Genomic DNA, 22770 nt, shown 5'->3' with positions numbered 1-22770 from the left:
ATCATTAAAAAAACTTACGCTTTGGATCTTCTGCAATCACTGGATTCCTCAGTTCAATGTATTCACCTCCTCCGATTTTATTAACAGCTTTAACGCGGAAGTAGTATTCACCATTTTGTATGAGATCCTTCACATTCCATGCCAATTTGTTTTCACCAGACATCACTGGTATGTATGTTCTCCTACCAGCTTCTCTTCGCTCCAGCACATAATGTAAAATTGGAGTGTTGCCATCAAATTCTGGAGGTTCCCAGGTCACTTTACATGAATTTTTAGTTACTTCACTTGCCTTAATACTATTGCATGGTCCAGGCACACCTAATTGAAGAACAATAGGTACACATGTAGCATTTAATAAAGTAAATTGGTTTGAAAACTGTATTAAAAGAATATATATACTCGTGCGCACTAATCATATGGATGATAAACATTTTTATATATAATTTACAATTCCTCAGGTTGACCTATCTCCCTATTTAGACACATGGAGATATCAGCGTTGGCTCACATTACATGTATCAATAAAGCAGCTAAGTATCAATATGTATCACTAAAGCAGGCTTTATTGTATCAATAATGTATCAATAAAATATTGTATCAACATGTATCAATAAAGCAGGCTTCAGGGAATCAGCTTCTTCCCCCCTGGCAGTAGCTAAGCAAAACAGTGGAAAACTGTCTTACCAGTTAGAAACTAATAATCACAGTGATAGAACAAAGAACCCATCTCCTAGGAATGGCAGTGCTCCCAATTAAGGATCCCACCCCCTTATGTCCCTATTAATCTACGTCACTTCTACGTCTTGTAATCTGAGTTTGTACTCCCTGTGCTTTGTGTGCTTTCTGTTCTGCAGCTTTCTGCTCTTCTCAACCTTGGGGAGGGCAGTGGGGGAATGCTGTCCAACGACTGTGAATCTGTTAACTCTCTCTCTTCCAGTGTTTCTTCTCCTAGCTGTTCCCTATCCAGTATTTCCCAGTTTCTGCCTTCTGAACTGTGCCCCTCTGCAAACCACTGTTCCAAATCTATACTTTCCTCCTGCTCCTGGGAAGATTCAGGATCCGGATGCAGAGGAGGGGGATGGGGAGGCTGAGGGGGAGGCTCCCAACCTTTCTCCTCAGTGCAGCCCTCCTCAGCACAGTCCTTGACACTAAGAGCTGAGCATCTTGTCACCCATTCACCATTATGAGTCTAATTCACATAATTGCCGGTATAAGAAAAATAAATTACCTATTACTTTGACATTGATTGTACCAGTTGTTGAACCCAATTTATTCTCCAAGGTAATAGTGTAAACGCCAGCATCAGCATGGACTGCATTTGTTACTTCCAGCAAGGCAGAGATGTGGTCGCTCTTCATTGTTGTTCGGTCACCGGCTTTCAATTCCTTCCCACTCTTATGCCAAGCAATAGTTGGAGTTGGAACAGCTCTGAAGGGCACAGGGATACTTAACTTTTCACCTTCAACCACAACGAGGTCTGTAGTCTTTATATCAACAGTTGGATTACCTGTTGTTGTTTTTTTAAAAAAAAGCAAACACAGAAAAATAATTTCAATTAGTGTACCAAAGCAATTTCACAATTTATAATTTATTTCATGACTGTTTCGAAAACAACTATACTTACAATCTGGATCTTTGGCGAAAACGTTTTCTGATATGTCTGATGGCTCACTAGCCCCTATAGCGTTGACAGCTCTGACCCTGAGAATATATTCCTTGTCAGGGACAACACCTTCTTCTGCTTTGTATTTCAAATCTTTGACTGGTCGAGAATTTATTCTCATCCATTTTTCAGTTCCTGCTTCACAGAGTTCTATATTGTATCCGATTATAGGACTGCCGCCATTTTTCTCTGGGGGTTTCCACGCAATCGAAATGTGTTTTCTTCCTGCGTCTGTCACGTGTAAGTCCAGAGGAGGTGAAGGAGGGCCTGCAGGAATACATAAGTAATGTTATTTTCTGCCGTTCTATTTGGCACAAGACATATTTCATTGATTATAATTTCCAATGTTCGTAACTCACTTGTTGGATCTTCAATTGCCAAGATGTCAGTCGGTTCGCTAGGGTGACCACAGCCGGCTTCATTTTCAGCACGGACCTGGAACTGCACCTCTGTACCTTCTATCACATCCGTCACTCTGAAATTGCAGTCAGGGCCTGATGTTCTGCCAGCTTTCACCCAGCGCGTGCCAAGCTTCTCTTTCTTTTCAATAACGTATCTGTGTGAAGAACAGATGTTTATAAGGTGCATGAATCCGTACAATTCAAACAACAACAACAATAATTTTTTATTTATACCCTGCCCTTCCCAGTTCAGAAAACTGGGCTCAGGGTGGCTAACAACAAATCTAAAACACTTCATTGATGCAACAAAAAACAGCATAAAAAACAGTATAAAACATGAATAACAATAAATTCAGAATTCAAAAATCAATTTAGGGGGGAAATCCATCCAATAAACATTAGATGATCACCAGGGCTAGCTGGGTAAATTATTTGGGCCAGTGTGGAGAAAAGGGGAGAATTAGCTGCAGGATCCAGAGCGGGTAATCTTCATAAAACGGGGAGGGAGAGGGAAGGAAGGGGAATAAAAGATCAGGCCAAGTAGAAAGATTTAATCAAGAACGAATCGTTCATTTAGATTTGAAACATTGCTCATCTAATAGATAATAAATGTGTATAATGAACACAATAAACTTTGGAACCTTTAAAAATAAATTTTCTCTATTAATCATCTCTCCCTGCCCCAGATTTTATACTCTTTCCCAATATATTCTGTCTGTATCTATCTATCTTTCTATCTTTCTTTCTATCTATCTAAAAATCTATATGCTGCTTGATTGTAAACAGAACCTCTAAGTGGTTTACAAAAAAATAAATATAAAAACAATTCTCTTTTACCGTAGAATTGGTCTGCCACCATCATTCTTAGGCGGTTCCCATTTTAGGTCGACATGTCTCTTTGTCACTTCGACTGGTGTAAGTGCATATGGTGCTCCGGGGGTAGCTAAATTAAATAATATTGATAGTTAGGAAAACAGAAATTTAAAAATGATGACATAGTTTGTTGAAGCTGAATTCTGAGTGTGTGCACTTGAAAACTTACTGAAGGTGTCCTTTGCAAGAACAGAGTCCTCAATTTCACAGTAGTCACTCTGCCCCACTGCATTTTCTGCAGCCACACGGAACACATACAGAGAGCCTTCTGTTAGTGGAGTCACTGTATATTTGGTGTCCTTAACTGTAGTATCAACCGTCTGCCAGCCTTTCCGTCGTACGTCTCTCTTTTCAACGATGTAATTTGTAATAGGAGAACCTCCGTCGCGTTCTGGTACTGTCCATTTAAGGTCTGCAGTGTTTTTAGTGATATTAATGACCTCAAGCCATCGAGGCGGTGAAGGAGGATCTGTAACAATATTAAAGCAAAATATTATTCATTTGAATATGTTTTAATGTTTCCATTGCACCCTTAACACAAACCATAGTTCTAATGAATTAGTGATGGTGTATTAATTGATGTATCATCCTTTACATGTGTCACATATCAATTTACAATCACATCACAAAAGCAGCTAAAAACAGTATACCTGAAGGAGCATCTCCACCCTCATCATTCAGCCTGGACACTGAGGTCCAGCGCTGAGGGCCTTCTGGCAGTTCCCTCATTGCAAGAAGTGAGGTTACAGGGAACCAGGCAGATGCCATTCTTGGTAGCGGCGCCTGCCCTGTGGAACACCCTCCCTTCAGATGTCAAGGAAATAAACAACTATCTGACTTTTAGAAGACATCTGAAGGCAGCCCTTTTAGGGAGGTTTTTAATATTTGATGTTTTATCATGTTTTTAATATTCTGTTGGGAGCCACCCAGAGTGGCTGGGGAGGCCCGGCCAGATGGGCGGGGTATAATACATTTATTATTATTATTATTATTATTATTATTATTATTATTATTATTATTATTATTATTAAACAATACAAAGAATAACTGAGGATGAAACGAAAATATATTCAATTGTCTTTTGCAAGTACAGACAGTGGCAGCCCCGCTGAAAGCCCCACTCCAAGTTACTGTGGAGCAGGCTTCTGATACTTTTGGGACTTGAAGAAGAAGAAGAGTTTGGATTTGATATTCCGCTTTATCACTACCCGAAGGAGTCTCAAAGCGGCTAACATTCTCCTTTCCCTTCCTCCCCCACAACAAACACTCTGTGAGGTGAGTGGGGCTGAGAAACTTCAGAGAAGTGTGACTAGCCCAAGGTCACCCAGCAGCTGCATGTGGAGGAGCGGAGACGCGAACCCGGTTCACCAGATTACGAGTCTACCGCTCTTAACCACTACACCACATTGGCTCTCAGGAGAAGCTCTCCTGCAGAATGCAATGGCCAACTTACTCAGTCTCTCCTTGCATAGCACGGGATCGCTGGGCTCGCTAGGCTCACTCTCTCCAGCTTTGTTCACAGCTCTGACTCGGAAGGAATATTCTTGTTTCTCCATAAGCCCTTTGAGGAAGTGTTCTGGTGTGGGGATGCCTTCAGCCACTCTCACCCACTCGTCTGTGCCAGTCTTTAACAATTCAATGACATACGATTCAATCTTGGCACCGCCGTCGTGTTCTGGCTTCGTCCAGTTCAAGAAACACGAGGTCTTGGCAACGTCTTTGACAATTGGCTTGCCGGGTGGCCATGGGGGATCTAGACATGAATTGATAACTTGGTTTAGAAAACCCAGCATTATGACTTGGAGTAAGTTATAAAATTCATCTAAGAAAAATGCTTTCATACCAATAGGATCCTTCACTAAGACTGGCTCTGTTGCTCTGCTTGGCTTTCCTGGCCCAGCAAGATTCTCTGCCACGACACGGAACTTGTACTTCTTATGGAACGTGAGACCTTTAACCCTAATAGTAATGATGATAATGCTCCAAATGTAAAATTTGTAATACTTATTACTAGTTAACACTATAATTGAATACTCTGCATCATCACAAGTGTACCTCATCCATTAAAAAAATCAATACCTTTGAACTGTTCAGAGCAAATATATACTATCACCCTAAACCAGAGACTCCCTGTGTACATGGAGGAAGGACCTTCCTATTACTGTATCACTAGAAAGTCTCAGACACTGGTCAGATGTAATATAATCTGCATTTCTGTACTATTCATTAGTAGATGATATATATTGGTACTACTTAAAACTCTAAGGATGAATAATGCTTGGGTGTAATAAATATCCCTAGCTTGTATTAGAAATTCATATTACAGTTGTACCTTGGATCTTGAATGCCTTGGTACTCGGATGTTTTGGGTCCCAAACGCCGCAAACCCGGAAGTGAGTGTTCCGGTTTGCGGACATTTTTTGGAACCCGAACGTCTGACAGGGCTTCCGTGGCTTCCAATTGGCTGCAGGAGCTTCCTGAAGCCAATCAGAAGCTGCACGTTGGTTTCCGAAAGTTTGGGAAGTTGAACAGACTTCCGGAATGGATTCCGTTTGACTTCCGAGGTACGACTGTACTGGGAGTTCAAAAAGCAGAAAACTATATTCATCTCTAAGAAGTTCTGATATCAGCACTAATCTTATGAGCAGCTGCAGTGATGTAGAATCACATCAGAAGTCACAATCCCACTACTGTTTCCATAGCAGAAATTGGTGCTACTGATAACACCCATAGTACAGTTGTCCTATTCAGTGGCACTGGTGGATGGTTATGAACATGATTTAGGTAAGGATATTTTCAATGGTTATTGTAGACCCAAAGTATAGATAGCAATACAATTATTCAATGCTATTACAGAGCACCAGTTAATATTTTATTCTAATGCATGACAAGGAGTCAAGTTCAAGAGTATATAAAAGTCAGCTGTTTACCTAAAAACAAATAGCAATCTTCTGTTACCTAGCTATATATTTTTTAAAACGAAACATATAATGATCTTACTTGAATGTCGTATCTTTAACTGGGATTTTATTGCAACGGACCCATTTATCTTGATCAGGGTCCAACCGTTCAACCCAATAACCAGTGATAGGGCTGCCACCATCTTCATCTGGTTCTACCCAAGTCAAGGTTACAGAATCTTTAGTGATCTCAACAGGCTGAACTCGTGTCGGAGGACCTGGCGGATCTGTACAAAGAAGTAGAAAGGGGAACATTGACATACTTGCAATTCCTTGTGTGCAAATGTAATAGGAAGCACCTGTAGCAATAAATGCCATTTCATCAAATTAATAATAATAATTTATTATTTATACCCCGCCCATCTGGCTGGGCTTCCCTAGCCACTCTGGGCGGCTTCCAAAAAAATATTAAAATACTGCAATACATCAAACACTAAAAGCTTCCCTAAACAGGGCTGCCTTCAGATGTCTTCTAAAAGTCTGGTAGTTGTTGTTCTCTTTGACATCTGGTGGGAGGGCGTTCCACAGGGTGGGCGCCACTACCGAGAAGGCCCTCTGCCTGGTTCCCTGTAACTTGGCTTCTCGCGGTGAGGGAACCGCCAGAAGGCCCTTGGTGCTGGACCTCAGTGTCCGGGTAGAATGATGGGGGTGGAGATGCTCCTTCAGATATACTGGACCGAGGCCGTTTAAGGCTTTAAAGGTCAGCACCAACACTTTGAATTGTGCTCGGAAACGTACAGTTGCCATGTAGAGGCTGCTTGAAACTGTCTCTTTGTGGCTGCTGCCGGTTCCACATGACAAGCAGTTTATGTGTACCAGCTTGCCATAAATACTGACCCTTACCCACAGGCTTATCTCCATGTCACCAATGATAGTGTGGAGACAAACATTATGATGGGGACTGACCCACATGGAGAAGTGGTACCTATCAATGCCATGCCATGTGGAGTGGCTACCACATTATAGTTTCTAGCAGGCTCCCTTGGCAGCCATCTTGTGACAAGCAGCCCTTTCTGTCAAGCGAATAGACTTACCAAATGGATATTTAGCAACGACAGGAACGGACTGAGCTGGTTCTCCAACTCCGTACATGTTTTCTGCGCTGACTCTGAAGATGTACTCCTTAAGTGGTGTTAGGTTTGTTACTTTGAATTTTGTTTCTTTGATAGTGGATGATAGTTTGTGCCACACTTCGCTGTCTGCAGCTCTTTGTTCCAGAACGTAGTTCGTGATTCTGGAGCCGCCGTCGTCTCTAGGAGGATTCCAAGTCAAAGCACAAGATACGTTTGTAATGTCGGAGATATCAAATGCAGCTGGTGGGCCAGGCTTATCTGTGGAAGCATAACAGTAGTTTGAACCTCTTCTATTCAAATATTTTGTCAGGAAAACATTGAAAGTTATTTCTATGGAAACAAAACATACCTAGGACATTAACTTCAACTGTAGCTGTTGCCCGACCGCTGGCATTTACGGCTTCAATAATATAGGTGCCGCTATCACTTCTCTTGCTCTCTGTTATTATGACTGTGGAATGGTTAGGTTTGGATTCAATGGTTATTCTTTTATCGGGTTTCAGGGTCTGTTCAGCTTTTGTCCAGCTAATCCGTGGCTCGGGCTTTCCATTTACCCTTGCCGGCAGCTCTATCTTAGTTCCAGCTTTGACAGTGATTCCAGCAAGCAGTTTCACATCTAGGAAAATCTCAGGGGCCTCTGATTTGAGAGAAGAATCGACATATTGTTAAAAAAGAACACGCAACTGTGCACAGAAGCGTTAACAGCAGAAACACATTCACAGTGTTTTCAAGAGTATAGATTAAGTATGAGTGGGAAATCAAAAATTACCCATTGCATCCACAGCCTGGATTTCATCTGTTGGCTTGCTTGGTTTACTTGCCCCTTGCCTGTTCAGAGCCTTCACGCGATAAGCATACCATTCTCCTTCCTTAAGTTTTGTTACTTCCATTCTGTTAATCAGAAAACAAGTTCAGCGTACTGCGTGTTTAAATGTAACCATCCAATTTTGTAAGACATTTTTCTACATACTGCAAGCTCTTACTTTGTCTCAATGACTGGCTCACCACAGGGCTCCCATTTGTCAGTGCCACGCTGGCATTTTTCAACCAGGTAGCCTTTGATACGAGAACCGCCATCATACTTAGGTGGATCCCATGTGAGGAAAATGGACTTAGATGTTGGATCCCTCCATTTCACATTCTCTGGTGGATCAGGCACCGCTGCAAGGTGGGGAGGAAAGAACATGTATAATTGTCTTGCATATAGTGTGTGCCTTATAGTGTGTCTTAGTTTTTTTAATTCTTTACTGTCTCTGGGGTGCTCTTCTCACATTGGTTGGTATCCAAAAAGTACCCTGCACAACAGGAAAGACCCATTTGTGCAAGGTAGCTCCCTGCTTTCTGTCAATTGAGGGTCCACTAATACTAAGCAAGGGACGCAGGTGGCATTGTGGGTTAAACCACAGAGCCTAGGACTTGCTGTTCAGAAGGTTGGTGGTTCGAATCCCCGCGACGGGGTGAGCTCCCATTGACGGGGTGAGGTCCCTGCTCCTGCCAACCTAGCAGTTCGAAAGCATGTCAAAGTGCAAGTAGATAAATAGGTACCGCTCCAACAGGAAGGTAAACGGCATTTCCGTGTGCTGTTCTGGTTCGCCAGAAGCGGCTTAGTCATGCTGGCCACATGACCCAGAAGCTGTACGACGGCTCCCTCGGCCAATAAAGCAAGATGAGCGCCACAACCCCAGAGTCAGTCACGACTGGACCTAATGGCCAGGGGTCCCTTTACCTTTTATTTTAATACTAAGTAGCAGCTCTTCAGTGGGTACTCAGGGCTGCAGTGCAGAAGGGTGTGTGTGTGGATTTTTTTTGCACATAGTTCCAATTATGCATCTTTGGATCCAAGCCTCAGTTTTTCTAATACAACAGGTAAGTCATACCAAACCCTTATTGATTCAAACTCTGCTCCTTGCTTTCTTTCAATACTTATGTTGCATAGCACAAGTTACTATGTAAAATGCAGATATACAAAATCAATAGGAATAGTTAATTAAGAAAACTCACTAGCAGGTGCTGACATGTTGACAGGCTCATCAATGTAAGCAGGCTCTCCTGGTCCACATTTGTTACATGCTGAGACCCTGAACAAATATTCTTTTCCTTGAACCAGATCTGGTACAGTGAACTCTTGGTCAAGGACGTTGTCGATCACCTAAAAACAAGAGAGGTTCCAAGTAATTACAGAACTTTTTTCCCCATAGCAAGCACCAGAATATTTCATACCATCTTCAGCAATACATATTAGAAATATAGGTGTTTTGGTTTTTTAAAGAAACTGCGTACCTTGACCCATGTTTTGCGGCTCACTTCACGCTTTTCAATAAGATAGCCAGTCAATGGGCTTCCTCCATCATCTTCAGGCGCTTCCCAATTTAATTGGACTGAGTTCCTAGTTATCTCTCCAATTTGTAGTTCTCTTGGTGTGCTTGGGCGAGCTAAAAATAAATACCCATCATATTATAAACCGATTATTATATATATATATTACTTATTCTTTCTTTGATGGAAGACTTTGGCTGTTTGGTTACACCTACTAGATTTTAATTCATGCTTCATTTTTTTTAAAAAAGAAAGAAGGATTCTTACTTCTGAGTAAGCATTCTTAGGACAGACTGTTAACTGTTAATAGCTAAGTTTATGATCTCCGTTGTATTATAGGGTTTCATAACAAAATGGTACAATAGAAGTTGCCAACCTAGGCTCTCTTGGGAGGAAAAGCAGCACATAAATTTAATAAATAAACATGCTGCTGTTGTTTAGTACTATTCAGGGGTGCCAACTTGAATAAAATATTGGGGAGGCCCAGATAAGCCCTGCCCCACACAATCGAACACACGTCCATCAACTTTGGGAAGGACCATCCCCCTCAGATTTTTTTTTGGGGGGGGTGAAGAGACCTTGGGCCCTAGGAGTTGGCTCCTATGGTGCTATTAATAACAAATTTGGCTTGTTGAAACTTTTGGATTTTACACACATGGTTATTTACAAAACAGGTTATATACAATTCTTCAGAATATATATTGGATTGCTCACCAATGACATTAACATTGATTTCTCCTGATACAGATGACACAGGGTTTTCTAATTTCAAGGTATAGATGCCTTTGTCTGGCCGTTCACTTGGGGTAATAACAAGCTCTGCAAAGGCTGCAGACGTGTCAATTTTCACCCGGTCACCCTGTTCTAAAACTTTGTCGCCGACAGACCATGTGGCAGTTGGGACTGGATAGCCAGTAATAGGAACACGTATTTTGACGGGATCTGGAACAATAACCTCCAGTCCATCTTTAAATCCGCTTAAGTCCATTGTTGGTCCAGCTGAAATACAAACACAAATTATGCCGATTAAAGTTATAAACTTTCTTTTTTTCTCCACAACACCATTAAAGGGCAATTGCCTTTGGAATCTGTTTGAATGGAAAGCATTATTATAGATGCCTTCACGTGGTGTTCTATCTATTGAGAACACATCATAAAACTGTTTCATAATCTGATGAAATTAGCAATATAGAAAGGCGATATATAAGCTTGCTCCAATTTAAAGACACCTAAATGTTCAATTTAATACAATTTTTAAAAATTAAAAAATTCTGACTTGTTTAGCAATGCAGCCTTAGAGGACAAATTGTAAATGTAAAACAGTGCTACCTAGTGAATGTTAAGGGTTTCCCTCCATTTTAGTATAGCTTAGAAGGCCTAGAGACCCTGTGGCCCTCTAGAAGTTGTTTGACTTCAACTCTAATAATCCCTGGCCTTTGGCCATACTGGCTGGAACTGGGGTCCAACAACATCAAGAGGGCCACATGGTCTCCCCACTCCTGTTTTAGACTTTTACTGCTGAGATGGGGGCTGGTTTTGGTATCCAACGTATGAGAGCAATATTAAAGTATTGTTTTTATGAACAAGCATGAATAGTCTCAGATGAACACAATCTTTCCTTTCAAGCTGTTGACTATGGCAAGAAACGAGAATTCAACTTACTGTGAGGATCATCAGCAGTCAGTGGTCCAATAGCTTCAGCAGGATCTGACACACCAGCAGCATTTTCTGCAGATACTCTGTAATAATACCTGGCTAGAGGTTTCAACCCAGTTACCTATGAAGACAGAGGAAAATGTCATAATTAATAATCACTATTTATTATTTTTTTAAAAAACCTTAATAGGCATTTTACTTCGGAAAACAATATGCTACCTTATAATTAAGACTAGGCACAAGCTTTGCGTTGCAACGGATCCAGTTGTCTGTGTCCTCTTCGCGCCTTTCAATAATGTAGCCCAGTACTGGGCTGCCTCCATCTTTCAAAGGAGGTTCCCATGTAAGTTTCACAGATGACATAGTTTGGTCAGAATGGTCGAGGTTAATGGGAGGACTTGGTTTTTCTGCAAAACACAATGATTTGCACAATATAACAGATGGCCAGAATCAGAAGAACTATGCAACTAGTCCCACAAGTCTAGAAGGGCTACTCTTGAGTTCCTCATACAACAGTATCTTAAAGCCCATGCCAAACTGCTGTTTTGAAACTAGCAGGAATGTCCAAAGTACATGTGATGTGACATAGGGGCATGTTGTGTATAGAAACAATAGGCATTAGCGCAGTGGTCAGCAAACTTTTTCAGCTGGGGGCTGGTCCACTGTCCCTCAGACCTTGTGGGGGGACGGACTATAGTTTGAAGAAAAAAAATGAATGAATTCCTATGCCCCGCAAATAACCCAGAGATGCATTTTAAATAAAAGGGCACATTCTACTCATGTAAAAACACTCTGATTCCCGGACCATCCGCGGGCCAGATTTAGAAGATGATTGGGCCAGATCCGGCCCCTGGGCCTTAGTTTGCCTACCCATGCATTCGTGCATATATACAAGCCTTAGAGTATGCCAAAAGTAGCTTGCTAGATTCTTGTCACAGTCTTCTACTAAATAGATTACAGTATTATTTCCATAAATCCTTCCTCATTGAACATCAACAGTGGTCCTTGCTTTAGAGCTTATGTGGAGCTTCTATTATTTTCATTTTCTGACACTGCTAATTTCCCAAAACAACATATATAATGGTTTCTATGAAAGTGAATAATAAACACTGGACTTTTGTTTGAGATATATCAACTGATTCACCTCAAGTCTTTCCTGTTTTCATATTTTATAAGCAAATGATATTATAACTATCTAGAAATATTTTCTTATCGCCTGCATACTAACCAATTGGATCCATTATCTTCACCGCATGTGTAGAGGCACTAGGTTTGCCAATTCCAACCTGGTTTTGAGCTCTGACTCTGAAAAAGTATTCTTTGTTTTCCACCACATCAGTTAAGGTTCCAGCTAAGTCATGTGCTCCTGTGGTCATGGCTGGTTCCCACTTGATCGAAGCTCTGTCACGTAATTCAATGATATAGCCCGTAATCGGAGAGCCTCCATCATAATCTGGGGGTTCCCAAGTAAGAGACGCACCAAATCTGTTCACTTCAACAACTTGTACATTGAGAGGAGGTCCTGGGACATCTGCAAGGTCATAAGAGATTTTTTTTTTAAAAAACGTTATTTTTCTATTCAATAGAACTTCAACAAATTATAGTCTCCAAATAACAATTTTCTTACCAAATCTACTCTTGGCTTCCACAGGTCTGTCTGTTTCGACTGGCTCACCAGTGCCCACTCTGTTTTTTGCACTCACGCGGAAGAGATACTCCACACCTCCCTTTTGAAGGCCAGTCACTGTGTATTCACAACTGTCGGCACGATCCGTTGCCAAAATCCAGGTCTTTCGTTTGACATCACGCCTTTCAACAACATACCCAGTGATTTTACTACCACCATCGCTTTCTGGTTCCTCCCAGGCAAGGCTAACTTCACCATCAAACGTCTCAGTTACTTCCAGGTTTCTAACTGGGCCAGGGACATCTGGGAATAAAGCGAAAGTATGCTTACTTAAAAGAATTTGGGATTTGCTTTGAGTTTCATAAAACAATAACAACTTAGTGAGGTTCGTGGATGCAGTTTCTTATTTCTCTCATCATTATATACCAATGCTTTCATCTTCTACATCAGAAAAGCAACAACCCTTGGCCATAGGAAATGATGAGCTTACCAATAACTTGAACATTGATGTGTGCTTCAGCTTGGCCATGCTTATTTTTAAGGATGATTTTGTAACTCCCTCTGTCAGTCGTCTTTGCTTCGTGAATTCTGAAGGTGGTACTTTCAGGTGTTGTATCCACAGTAAGAGTGGGCAAGGCTTCTTCTCCCTTAAGCCACTCAGCTTCTGCTCGTGGGTAGGCATCATATGGAACCACCATAGTCAATGGCTGTCCAACATCTACCACAAGGTTCTGATCAGCTATCTTTATTCTTGGAGCAGCTAGTAAAACAAACAAACAATGAAATACGTTACAGAAAATCTGAAACAGAAAACAACAGCGCAGTGAGCTGTTTTGTGATTTTTAAGCAACTTTTGTGTGAAGGGAGAACCAAAATTATAACCATTAGTAATGTTGTATAGATGGGACGTGGGTGGCACAGAGCTTAGGACTTGCTGATCAGAAGGTCGGCGGTTCGAATCCCCATGACGGGGTGAGCTCCCATTGCTCAGTCCCTGCTCCTGCCAACCTAGCAGTTCGAAAGCACGTCAAAGTGCAAGTAGATAAATAGGTACCGCTCCGGCGGGAAGGTAAACAGCGTTTCCATGCGCTGCTCTGGTTCTCCAGAAGTGGCTTAGTCATGCTGGCCACATGACCCGGAAGCTGTACGCCGGCTCCCTTGGCCAATAAAGCGAGATGAGCGCCGCAACCCCAGAGTCGGCCATGACTGGACCTAATGGTCAGGGGTCCTTTTACCTTTACCTAATGTTGTATAGACACCATCTTGTCCCATTCTGGTCAATGGGGGCACTATTGGTGCCTCCAACACACACAGATAATTAATCTGTGCTGGGTAAAGATCGTTCTGACTTCTAAATGCACAGAAGCTACATTACAAAGCTGCATAATAAAGGCTACAGAAACACATTGCTTGTAGGATCTCAGTTACAGAGCTTTTTAATTACCACTAGAAGTGTGTTAATCACTGAAATTAACACCCAGAAAAAGTATATAAAATGTCGCATTACTCATATAAATATTATTTTATTGTTAAAAAATTTCAGAGGCTTACCTGCCAGTTCTAGCTTAGCTCGAGCTTCTTTATCTTTGGCAATAAATCTATATTCTCCTTGATCGCGAGGCCTAATCTCACAGACTTGCAGCCTATGGACTTTTCCTTCACTCATCATTTGGTGTTTATCTCCCTGGACTATAATCATGTTATTTCTCAACCATTTGACTTCCACCTTATCTTTATTCAGTTCAGCAAAGAAAAGGACATCAGAGCCAGGGGCTTCGTAAATATCTTGTGGTGGTCGGATAATCTCCACAGGAATTTCTGGTCAAAATAAGAATAAAATTTAGATTGCGTTGACATACTTTTTTTTTCTTACAAAAAATATTGAAAGGTGAAAGATAAATAGAAATTGTAAACATACCCTCCACAAAAAGTCTTGCTCTGGATCTCCTGTCATCCACACCACAGGAATACTCGCATTCATCCTCTGGCCTGCAGTCTTTTATGATTAACCTGTGTAAATTTCCATCCTTTTCAAACTGATACCTTTATTGCAGACAGGGAAAAAAAGGATTATGTGTTAAATTCAGAGGCAAGAATCCAGACAGCAACCATAGTATACCACCAACCAATTAAAAGCAACTGCACCTACTTTTTGCCCTCTTTAATTTCTCGTCCGTTTCTGTACCACTTCACCATTGCTTTCTCTTTGGAAAGCTGGCAACTGAAGACTGCATCATCAAATTCAGTGACTGTCTGGTCCTGCAAGTGCTCAATGAAATCAGCAGGTGCCTCCGTGATAATAAGCTCTGCAGCCGACTTGTCTTGGCCAGCAGTAACAACGTACTCCCCTTCATCTATAAATCCACAGTTTTTAATGATAAGCGAATGCTTGTATTTATCCACTTTGTACAAAATGCGGCGGTCGAAGGTGACTTCTTCACCATTCTTTGTCCACTGGAGGGTTACGTTGAGGCGGTTAACCTTACACCAGAACGTGACAGACTTCTTCTCCATGGTTTCGATGTCTTGAAGAGGCTCAATAATTCTGAGGTCTTCCTCTGTTTAAGAGAGAAGTGGTTTGAAAAGTGTTGTTAATTTACATCCTCATCCAAACAGTAATTTGGCAAGAGTAAAAGCCTGTGGCACTTAGAATAAGAAAACACCAGGACTTTTTTTCCAGCCAGAAATCAGTTCCAGCACCTCTCTCTCCCTCTCCCACCATCCCTTCCATGGGTCCCATTGTTATCCTTTTCAACTGCATATTATCTCATAGTCCATATTTTATGTCTCTCCATTTTATCCATAATATTTGCTACCTTACAAGTGTTATTGCAGTCCTGCTAATGTTTTATTTGGGTCTCCCAAATAAATTATAAATTTCCCCCATTGTTTATTGAAATTTTTGGTCTTCTTGGTTCCTGAGCTTTCCGGTCAGTTTTGCCATTTTGGCATTGTCCAACATCTTAGTCTGCCATTCCTCTCTGGAATGGCAAACCTCTCAAGTGGGCACCATTGCCATTATAAGAGAACAAGGGAGGCATTCATGGAAACTCTTTTTATAGAATAATAGCCCTGGGAAAACACTTACCAAGCACAGTCAAAGTAGCAGAGCTCTTTACTTGTTCTCCTCTCTTGTTTGCCAGGACTATGTTGTAGGTTGCTTGGTCATTCAAATGGGCGTCTCTAATTCTTAGAGTGTAAATTAAATCCTTATGGACCATGATGTATTTTGCGCTGTCGAATATTGCTTCTTCATCTTTGTACCACTTCGCCTTGGCACCTTCTGTATTAACCTCACAGTTAAATACAAGTTCTTCTCCCTCTCTTACTTGTTGGTCCTTCAGTGGGATGACAATCCTGAGTTTTTCTGCAATTTGAATTTGCATATTATTATTATTATTATTATTTGAATTAAATCCTCACAAAGGAAATAAAAGCATGCCCACAAATGTATGAGAAAGCCCCATAAAGCTTACCAATCACTGTCAAGCGGGCTGTTGCTTTGGCTGCACCGACCATGACAGAATAAGTTCCATCGTCATCCAGAACAGACTCTTTAATGACCAGGACTCTCTTTTTGCCGTCGGAAATTATGTCATACTTATCATTGGCTTCAAGAACAGTATCATCCCTTATCCACTGTACGTCAAAGGCTTCTTTGGATACTGAGCAGACAAATTCTGCTTTTTCTCCTTCAATTACTTCAACGTTCTGTGGCCTGGTTATAAATTCTGCTGCAAGTTCTGAAAAAGACGTTGGGCATATTGTTTTTTAGTTTTTGATATGGGGATAAGTAGATCGCCCCCACCATCTAATTGATAACCGAAAATATTTTCAGTCAGCAAAAGACGTCTCAGACCGACTTAACATGGCCGTGTCCTAGCATAGAGGACACAACCGTGCATATTCGGTCAATAATAAATGGGTCAAAAACCCTACTCAGTGGCACACATGTCACTAGGGCTGGGTGATATGTGGTTTTCAACATTGTGATGTATCACCAGCTAAATACCACAATATGCTGATATATCACAATATCTGAAATAAGGAGGGGGGAGTAAATAAGATGAAGAAGCAGCTGAGATGTATCGTCCAGCCCTACAACTGAGCAAGCTCCCATTCTGCTCCAGCTCAAGCTGGAGGGGTGGATGTGGAGTGAGCTTCCTTAAACTGCTCAGCTGAGGGGCACATGCACACACAAACACACAGAAGGAAGGAAGGAAGGAAGGAAGGAAGGAAGGAAGGAAGGAAGGAGCGCCTGTTCATTCACCTCAAGGAGACACAGAAGCACCGGCTGACTTTCTGGTTTTTCAAATATAGTTGTACCTTGGTTTTTGAACAGCTTAGTTCTAAAACGTTTTGGCTTCCGAACGCCGCAAACCCAGAAGTGAGTGTTCCAGTTTGCAAACTATTTTTGGAAGTTGAACGTCCGCCGGGGCTTCCGCAGCCAATTAGAAGCCACACTTTGGTTTCCAAACATTTTGGAAGTCAAACGGACTTCCAGAATGGATTCCGTTCAACTTCCAAGGTATGACTGTATTGTGAATTTTTGCATAGCACACACACACAAGTTGTGATACATTGCTGGGTCATTTATTTTGAAATGGTTATCACGATGTCTAGAAACCGGTTTGGGGTGATATATCAATATAGCGCCCAGCCCTACATGTCACCTGGCAACACTTGTGAAAAATTCCAAAGTAGTTTTCTTACCATGAACTTTCAGCTTGCCAGTTGTCTGACTGCTAGGAAGTTTGCAGGTGTATGCTGCTGCATCGTCAAGACTAGCATTGTGGATGACCAAAATTCTCTTCCGGCCATCAGCAATCTGTTCATATCTACCACCTTCAGGCAACTCCTCATCGCCTTTGAACCAAGTTACTTCTGCATCAGGCTTGGAAACTTCACAAATCAATTTGACAGTGTCTGTTTCACTTGCTTCCACATTGGGAAGTTTTTTGGTAAAGACAGCTTCCTCTTCTGTAAAAAGAAAAAGAACAATGGTTGTATTTGATCACAACAGCGATCAAGCCATTGCTCTTTCATGTAAATGCAACAAAATTGATTTTAGCTTTACCTATCACTGTCAGCATGCCAGAGGTTCTGGCTCCTTTTGCTTCACATGCGTATTCTGCCTCATCATCAAGCAGACATTTGTTGATAACAAGTATTCTCTGGGCACCTTTAGCAATGATGTCAAACTTCTTGCCTTTTCTGATTTCAACACCATCCCTAAACCACCGTGCCTATATTTAAAATAGTGATAAAAATCAAGTTGAACAGAATGCAAAGAAGAGATACTGCAATATCAACTGAAGCAGTAACTGAGAAATTGAAATATATAATTACTGACTGTATTAGAGTAAAGCATGCCTGGATGACATTTTAAGCTAAACCATAAACCAATATCCCACAGTGAATATAGATGCATTCCCTATGAACATGTCAAATGGTGCACATTTTACTGCAATTATTTTTCATCTAAACCCAGAAATCAGTTGTAAGCATGAGAGTACTGGGTCCATTGTTCGTTCCAATTTGGCCATTTGGAAGTTGCACATGTGGAGATGAATTAGAAAATTGACGATGGTGCCAATCACCTATTGGAAAGGGCATAGGATTTGGCTCTAGAACCAAAGTAAAATATGTAGACAGAATCTACATTCAGATAGGTGTGTTTTATTTTCATTGGCAGTACTGGTTTTTGTTATTAAGGTTCTGGAAGTCTGCTTACCCCCTTTTAGGAGGGCAGCAGCTTTGTGGGACGACCAGCACTCCCCCCCCACTACCTGCCAACGATGCAGGGCAGGGTGTGGTGGGCTTATCCCAGCCGGAGCGAGAGCTTCGGCTCACACTCACAACTTGAAATCCTGTTCCACGTCAGCCTGCTGAATTGGCCAATGGCAGGATGGTATGGAGGGTTGGGCTCCCTGGGGGTGGGCATGAGGGAACAATCAGGCTATGAGAATCCTTAAGGACCCATGCCTCAGATCCATATTTCCATGTCGTGGCAGCCCTAAGAAAGCTGCTCAGGTGCCAATCTGATCCTTGAAAAGCAGATGGGTGGGAAGGGTGCTCAGAGGCTTTGAGGGCACCTAAGGAAATCTTTGGAGGTGAAAAAGATGAAGCTGCTCAGGCATCACGTTGGCAACTGGAGATCTATAGTAAGGAGCTAGTGAAGGTGGGACTGAATGATGCAGACAACCTAGATCATCTTTTGGTTTGAGCTATTAGTAGACACAATTTCCACCTTCTAAATGCTTTGGGCTGCCCTAGTGACTAGAAAAATAGAAAATGTTTCCCGGTGGCTGCAATAAATGCTGTGAGATTCTGTGCAAAAGCTATTGACAAGGGCAAATATGAAGAGACACAAACATTACAGACCTGAACATTTGGTCGGGAAATTTCACATTCAAACCGAGCAACTTCTTTTTCTTTAACTTCAATATCCGTAAGGGGCTTTGTGAACTCAACATGAGGTGCTATAAGGAAGAAAAAATTTCCAGTTTGAAAACAATCTCTTTTTTTCTTATCCGTGAATCTCAATTCGTAGCAATGGCCTTAGTTATAATAATTTATTCTAATAGAGTTATGATAAAGTAGAGGTTCCCACTTTTGTGGATGAAAGAAAAAGCCCAACCCACTTAAGTCAAAGGTCTGCTTGTTTTACAGCACCATCAGTTTGACCCACCCATATATCTGCAACATGCCTACCTTTGGAATCATGCAAACAAGTATCTATGTCTTTATAAGGAAATTATGAGAAAAACTTACGTTCAACGTTCAAGAAACAAGATGTCTTGAAATCTTTAGAATCACATGTGTACGTTTTAGCATCGTCCAGTGTGCAGCCGTGAATGATAAGTTTTCTGACTCTGCCATCAGCAATTATATCATATTTCTTTGTCTTGTGGATTTCTTGGCCATTCTTGAACCATTTCACTGGTGCGTTTTCTCTGGATACTTCACACTCCAGAACTGCAGTAGCTTCCTCCTCTACAGTCTGGTCCTCAAGAGGCTTAGTAAACTCAACAGGTGGTTCTGAGGACAGGGAGGGAAAAACCCCCACAAATCATGTTGGTGCTACATGCATCATTTTTTCCTCCCAAGAGATTTAAAAGCTAGCTATCATTCTGATCTTTTTAAAAGACTGAGTTATGGCCAGAAATCTTTTCAGCATTTTATGTGTAAAAAGTACTGCAGAAAAGGATCAGCCCAATCATGCACTTTGCCTAACACAGATCAGTAGTCTCTAGCATACCGCTAATGGAATAAATTGTTACTTTAGGAAGCCTACCTTTTACAAAAAGATTTGCTTGAGTTCTGAAATCCTTTGCAGTCAGTTTGACTTCTCCAGCATCTGTTAGTTTCACATCTCTTAGAACAAGGGTGTGAACTCTGCCTTCAGCACGGGGCACGATCTTAAAAAAAGAAGAAGCAACGTTCAGGAGAATAGATTTGGTAAGGAAACATGTTGCAACCTTATATCAAACATTTGTGTTAGCACATGTCTGTCTAAATAGGCTGGTAAACAAAGACTCCCAGTTATACACCCATGCGCCTCTGGGCATGCATTGGGGCTTCTCTGATTTCTTGTTGCAATTTCAGTTCTTCGTACTGCATCAGCCGCCAAGCCCCAAAGGCCTCTAGAGTTTTGTGGGAGTCGGCAGACTGAATCCACCAGCTGATTGCTGGAACTGTAAACTTCTTCAAAGGGTTGATATAATCCAAATCAATCAAAACGGGGAACTACAGTACTTGTATAAGAAGCTTTTCATCATAGCTCCCCTGTCCAGCTGGGAAGAAGTCAGGAGAGACCTGGTTCTGCATGGATTATAGTCCCTTACTGGACTGGGGTAGGAGTGCCCTAAACACCATTGTTTGTGCTATCATAGGCCCATTTAAACTGATGTAGATGGGTTAATCAGAAGCAAAACATAAAATCTTGCTAACTATTAATATGAAATAAAAGTTGAAATATTTATTTAAATAAAAGTTGAAATATTTATGATGCATCTAATAATGCTTCACCATTAAAATACTTTTCATGGGAACAGTAAGTATTAATCTATTCATTTAGTTAAATCTCGCTATGCTAGTTTAAATTTAATGTTTTGATTAGGCTGAATTGGCTATGGTAATTTCAAACTTGCACTAACTAGGCATATTTCTGTTTTCCTTTGCAAATATTCTCTGCGTAAGCCTATCATTAACAGACACTCTAACGACTTAAACAGAGGATCTAAAAAAGCATGCACCAAATAATATTTCACTGAATGCAACTTCTTCATGTGATTACTTATACTACTATATGGCTTGCTGCTAAAACATTTTAAATATTGAATGAACTGCATTCCAGGCTGTTCACATCTCAGCGCTAACAGCACACTTGATGAAGGGTTAAAAATAGCTGGTGAGAAATGCTCTGCGAGCAGATCTACCGAGAAAGTTATCTGGAAGCCTGCTCAAATGCCTGAAATGGAATTTCAATCTCCTTAATCCCCTTATATGCAGAACTGAATGCCAGCTCTACATTCAGAGAAAGAATCAGGAGATGCAAACATTCATAAACTTCCCCACTAATATCAAAATATTACATATCCCTTTATGTTAGCACTGATACAAAACCTCCCCAACCCCTTTCACCTCTCCCTTTGAAACTTTTATCTTCCACCATGTGGAAGGAACTGATTTTTCTGAATGATATTTTAGAATAGCGCCTTACAGTGCAATCCTATGGATCTCTACTTGGAAGCAAGCCCCATTGAGCTCAGTGGGGCTTACTTCCAGGTAAGTATGTATAGGATTGCACTGCCAGTCTCACAAAAGGGAGGGGTAGGAGAGAAAGAGGGAAAGAAATAGGGTTTGACATGGAAGAAGGGGAGAAGAGAAAGAATGTCTTCTGTACCTTGTCACTGGGCTCCAATTTCTGTCCTTTCAAGAACCAGTCCACTACAATTCCCTCATAGGAGAGTTCGCATTCAAAGTTTGCCGTTTCACCAGCTGTTACAGTTACATCCTTCAGAGGCCTCAGCAGGCCAATTACACGTGCTTGACGGAACGAAGAAAACATCTTCAGATTAGCCACCTGCACCTTTTACTAATGGCCATAGTGCCTTTCCCCAAGAGAGAGGGAGTATGATGTACAGTGGCTATTTAAATTCCCTGGCTAGATCTGGGCCCTTGGGGTTTTCAGGGGGAGGGCTGGTCACTGGAGATTCCCTATTTGCGGAGCCTGTTCCTTTTAAATGAAAAGATCAGCAAGAAAGCTACGTTGCATCTGTCTCCTTTGCCAAGCCCTGCATGCCTCTTGCTAGATAAGGCATGCGCCTTCCAAAATAGCAAGGTCTACAATTGGATAGAGAGACAAGTGGCCACCAACTGTGTAGGGTGTTCCTGTCCATCAAGCTACTGGCACTTTCCACAAATGTCAGCATGGTGTTATCTCTCAGATCTTATACCCCAAATGCCAAGCACAGCAGAGAGTCCGTTTGTAATATTTTAGATTTCGTAACAACTCATTATGCTACCTTGCCAATCATCCTGGAATAAGGAGGGGCAATTCCAGTGGTCTAACAACCTGTTCTTATTAACTAATTGAAAATCTTTATATAATACCTATCCCACGATCTAAAAACAAACAAACTAAATTAAAAGTATCAGAATTAACTTATAAAAAGCTTTTATAAAGAAAGAATAAGGCACACAACTATATCAAATAACTACTCCTTAACCTCAGCTCACCCGACTGTCTCTCCTTCTCATTTACTGTTCCATTAACAACAGATCACATGCCCCACTCTGACTCTCAACTTGTTTCAGTTTAGCTCAGTTACTGATGTAAAAGACAAGTGATCTTACAGATACACTTGCAAGACACTTACGTTTTACTCGAAGATTGGCAGTTGATTTGGCATTGGCTGCTTGGAAGTCTACGCTACCGGCCTGGTCCAAGCGCACGTTGTAGAGGGTAAGACAGTGCCTTTTGCCTTCCTCCTTAATTTCACAGTCCTTCCAAGAGCAAACAAATGCAAAGGTTTGTACAATGCTTGTTTTTAATAGCTTTCACTTCCTTTTATCAGGTCCATATTTCTGGTATTTGGATATTCAGAATGGTAGCAACCTTTCATTCCCCTTTGGGGACAAAACAGTGTACTGGCTGCAGCTGTTTTGCAACCATGATTCTCAACATCCTGCCTCA

At 41.4% G+C, this 22770-nt stretch overlaps 1 protein-coding gene across 1 annotated transcript in view; it reads right to left on the bottom strand.

Moving 5' to 3' along the window:
- LOC310691422 (titin-like) overlaps nt 1–22770 on the bottom strand; it is a 284446-nt gene that overhangs the window by 81162 nt on the left and 180514 nt on the right. Inside the window, exons 191-223 of the mRNA XM_083471213.1 lie at nt 22454–22580; nt 21478–21620; nt 19867–19990; nt 19344–19610; nt 18954–19051; nt 17647–17815; nt 17283–17549; nt 16046–16312; nt 15658–15936; nt 14719–15127; nt 14488–14612; nt 14121–14387; nt 13060–13329; nt 12570–12872; nt 12171–12473; nt 11162–11349; nt 10949–11063; nt 10001–10285; nt 9251–9402; nt 8972–9119; nt 7954–8131; nt 7740–7861; nt 7320–7607; nt 6932–7228; nt 5938–6124; nt 4781–4896; nt 4391–4690; nt 3107–3406; nt 2902–3007; nt 2023–2219; nt 1625–1930; nt 1229–1507; nt 19–318 (exon numbers count right to left, since the gene is read on the bottom strand). Of these exons, the coding sequence (XP_083327339.1) occupies nt 19–318; nt 1229–1507; nt 1625–1930; nt 2023–2219; nt 2902–3007; nt 3107–3406; nt 4391–4690; nt 4781–4896; nt 5938–6124; nt 6932–7228; nt 7320–7607; nt 7740–7861; nt 7954–8131; nt 8972–9119; nt 9251–9402; nt 10001–10285; nt 10949–11063; nt 11162–11349; nt 12171–12473; nt 12570–12872; nt 13060–13329; nt 14121–14387; nt 14488–14612; nt 14719–15127; nt 15658–15936; nt 16046–16312; nt 17283–17549; nt 17647–17815; nt 18954–19051; nt 19344–19610; nt 19867–19990; nt 21478–21620; nt 22454–22580 (7282 nt within the window). The remainder of the gene's footprint in view (nt 1–18; nt 319–1228; nt 1508–1624; nt 1931–2022; nt 2220–2901; nt 3008–3106; nt 3407–4390; nt 4691–4780; nt 4897–5937; nt 6125–6931; nt 7229–7319; nt 7608–7739; nt 7862–7953; nt 8132–8971; nt 9120–9250; nt 9403–10000; nt 10286–10948; nt 11064–11161; nt 11350–12170; nt 12474–12569; nt 12873–13059; nt 13330–14120; nt 14388–14487; nt 14613–14718; nt 15128–15657; nt 15937–16045; nt 16313–17282; nt 17550–17646; nt 17816–18953; nt 19052–19343; nt 19611–19866; nt 19991–21477; nt 21621–22453; nt 22581–22770) is intronic.

This window comes from Podarcis liolepis (assembly GCF_965112155.1).
Source record: "Podarcis liolepis genome assembly, chromosome: 1".
Taxonomy (NCBI): Eukaryota; Metazoa; Chordata; class Lepidosauria; order Squamata; family Lacertidae; genus Podarcis; species Podarcis liolepis.
This window is presented reverse-complemented; position numbering and strand designations above follow the sequence as displayed.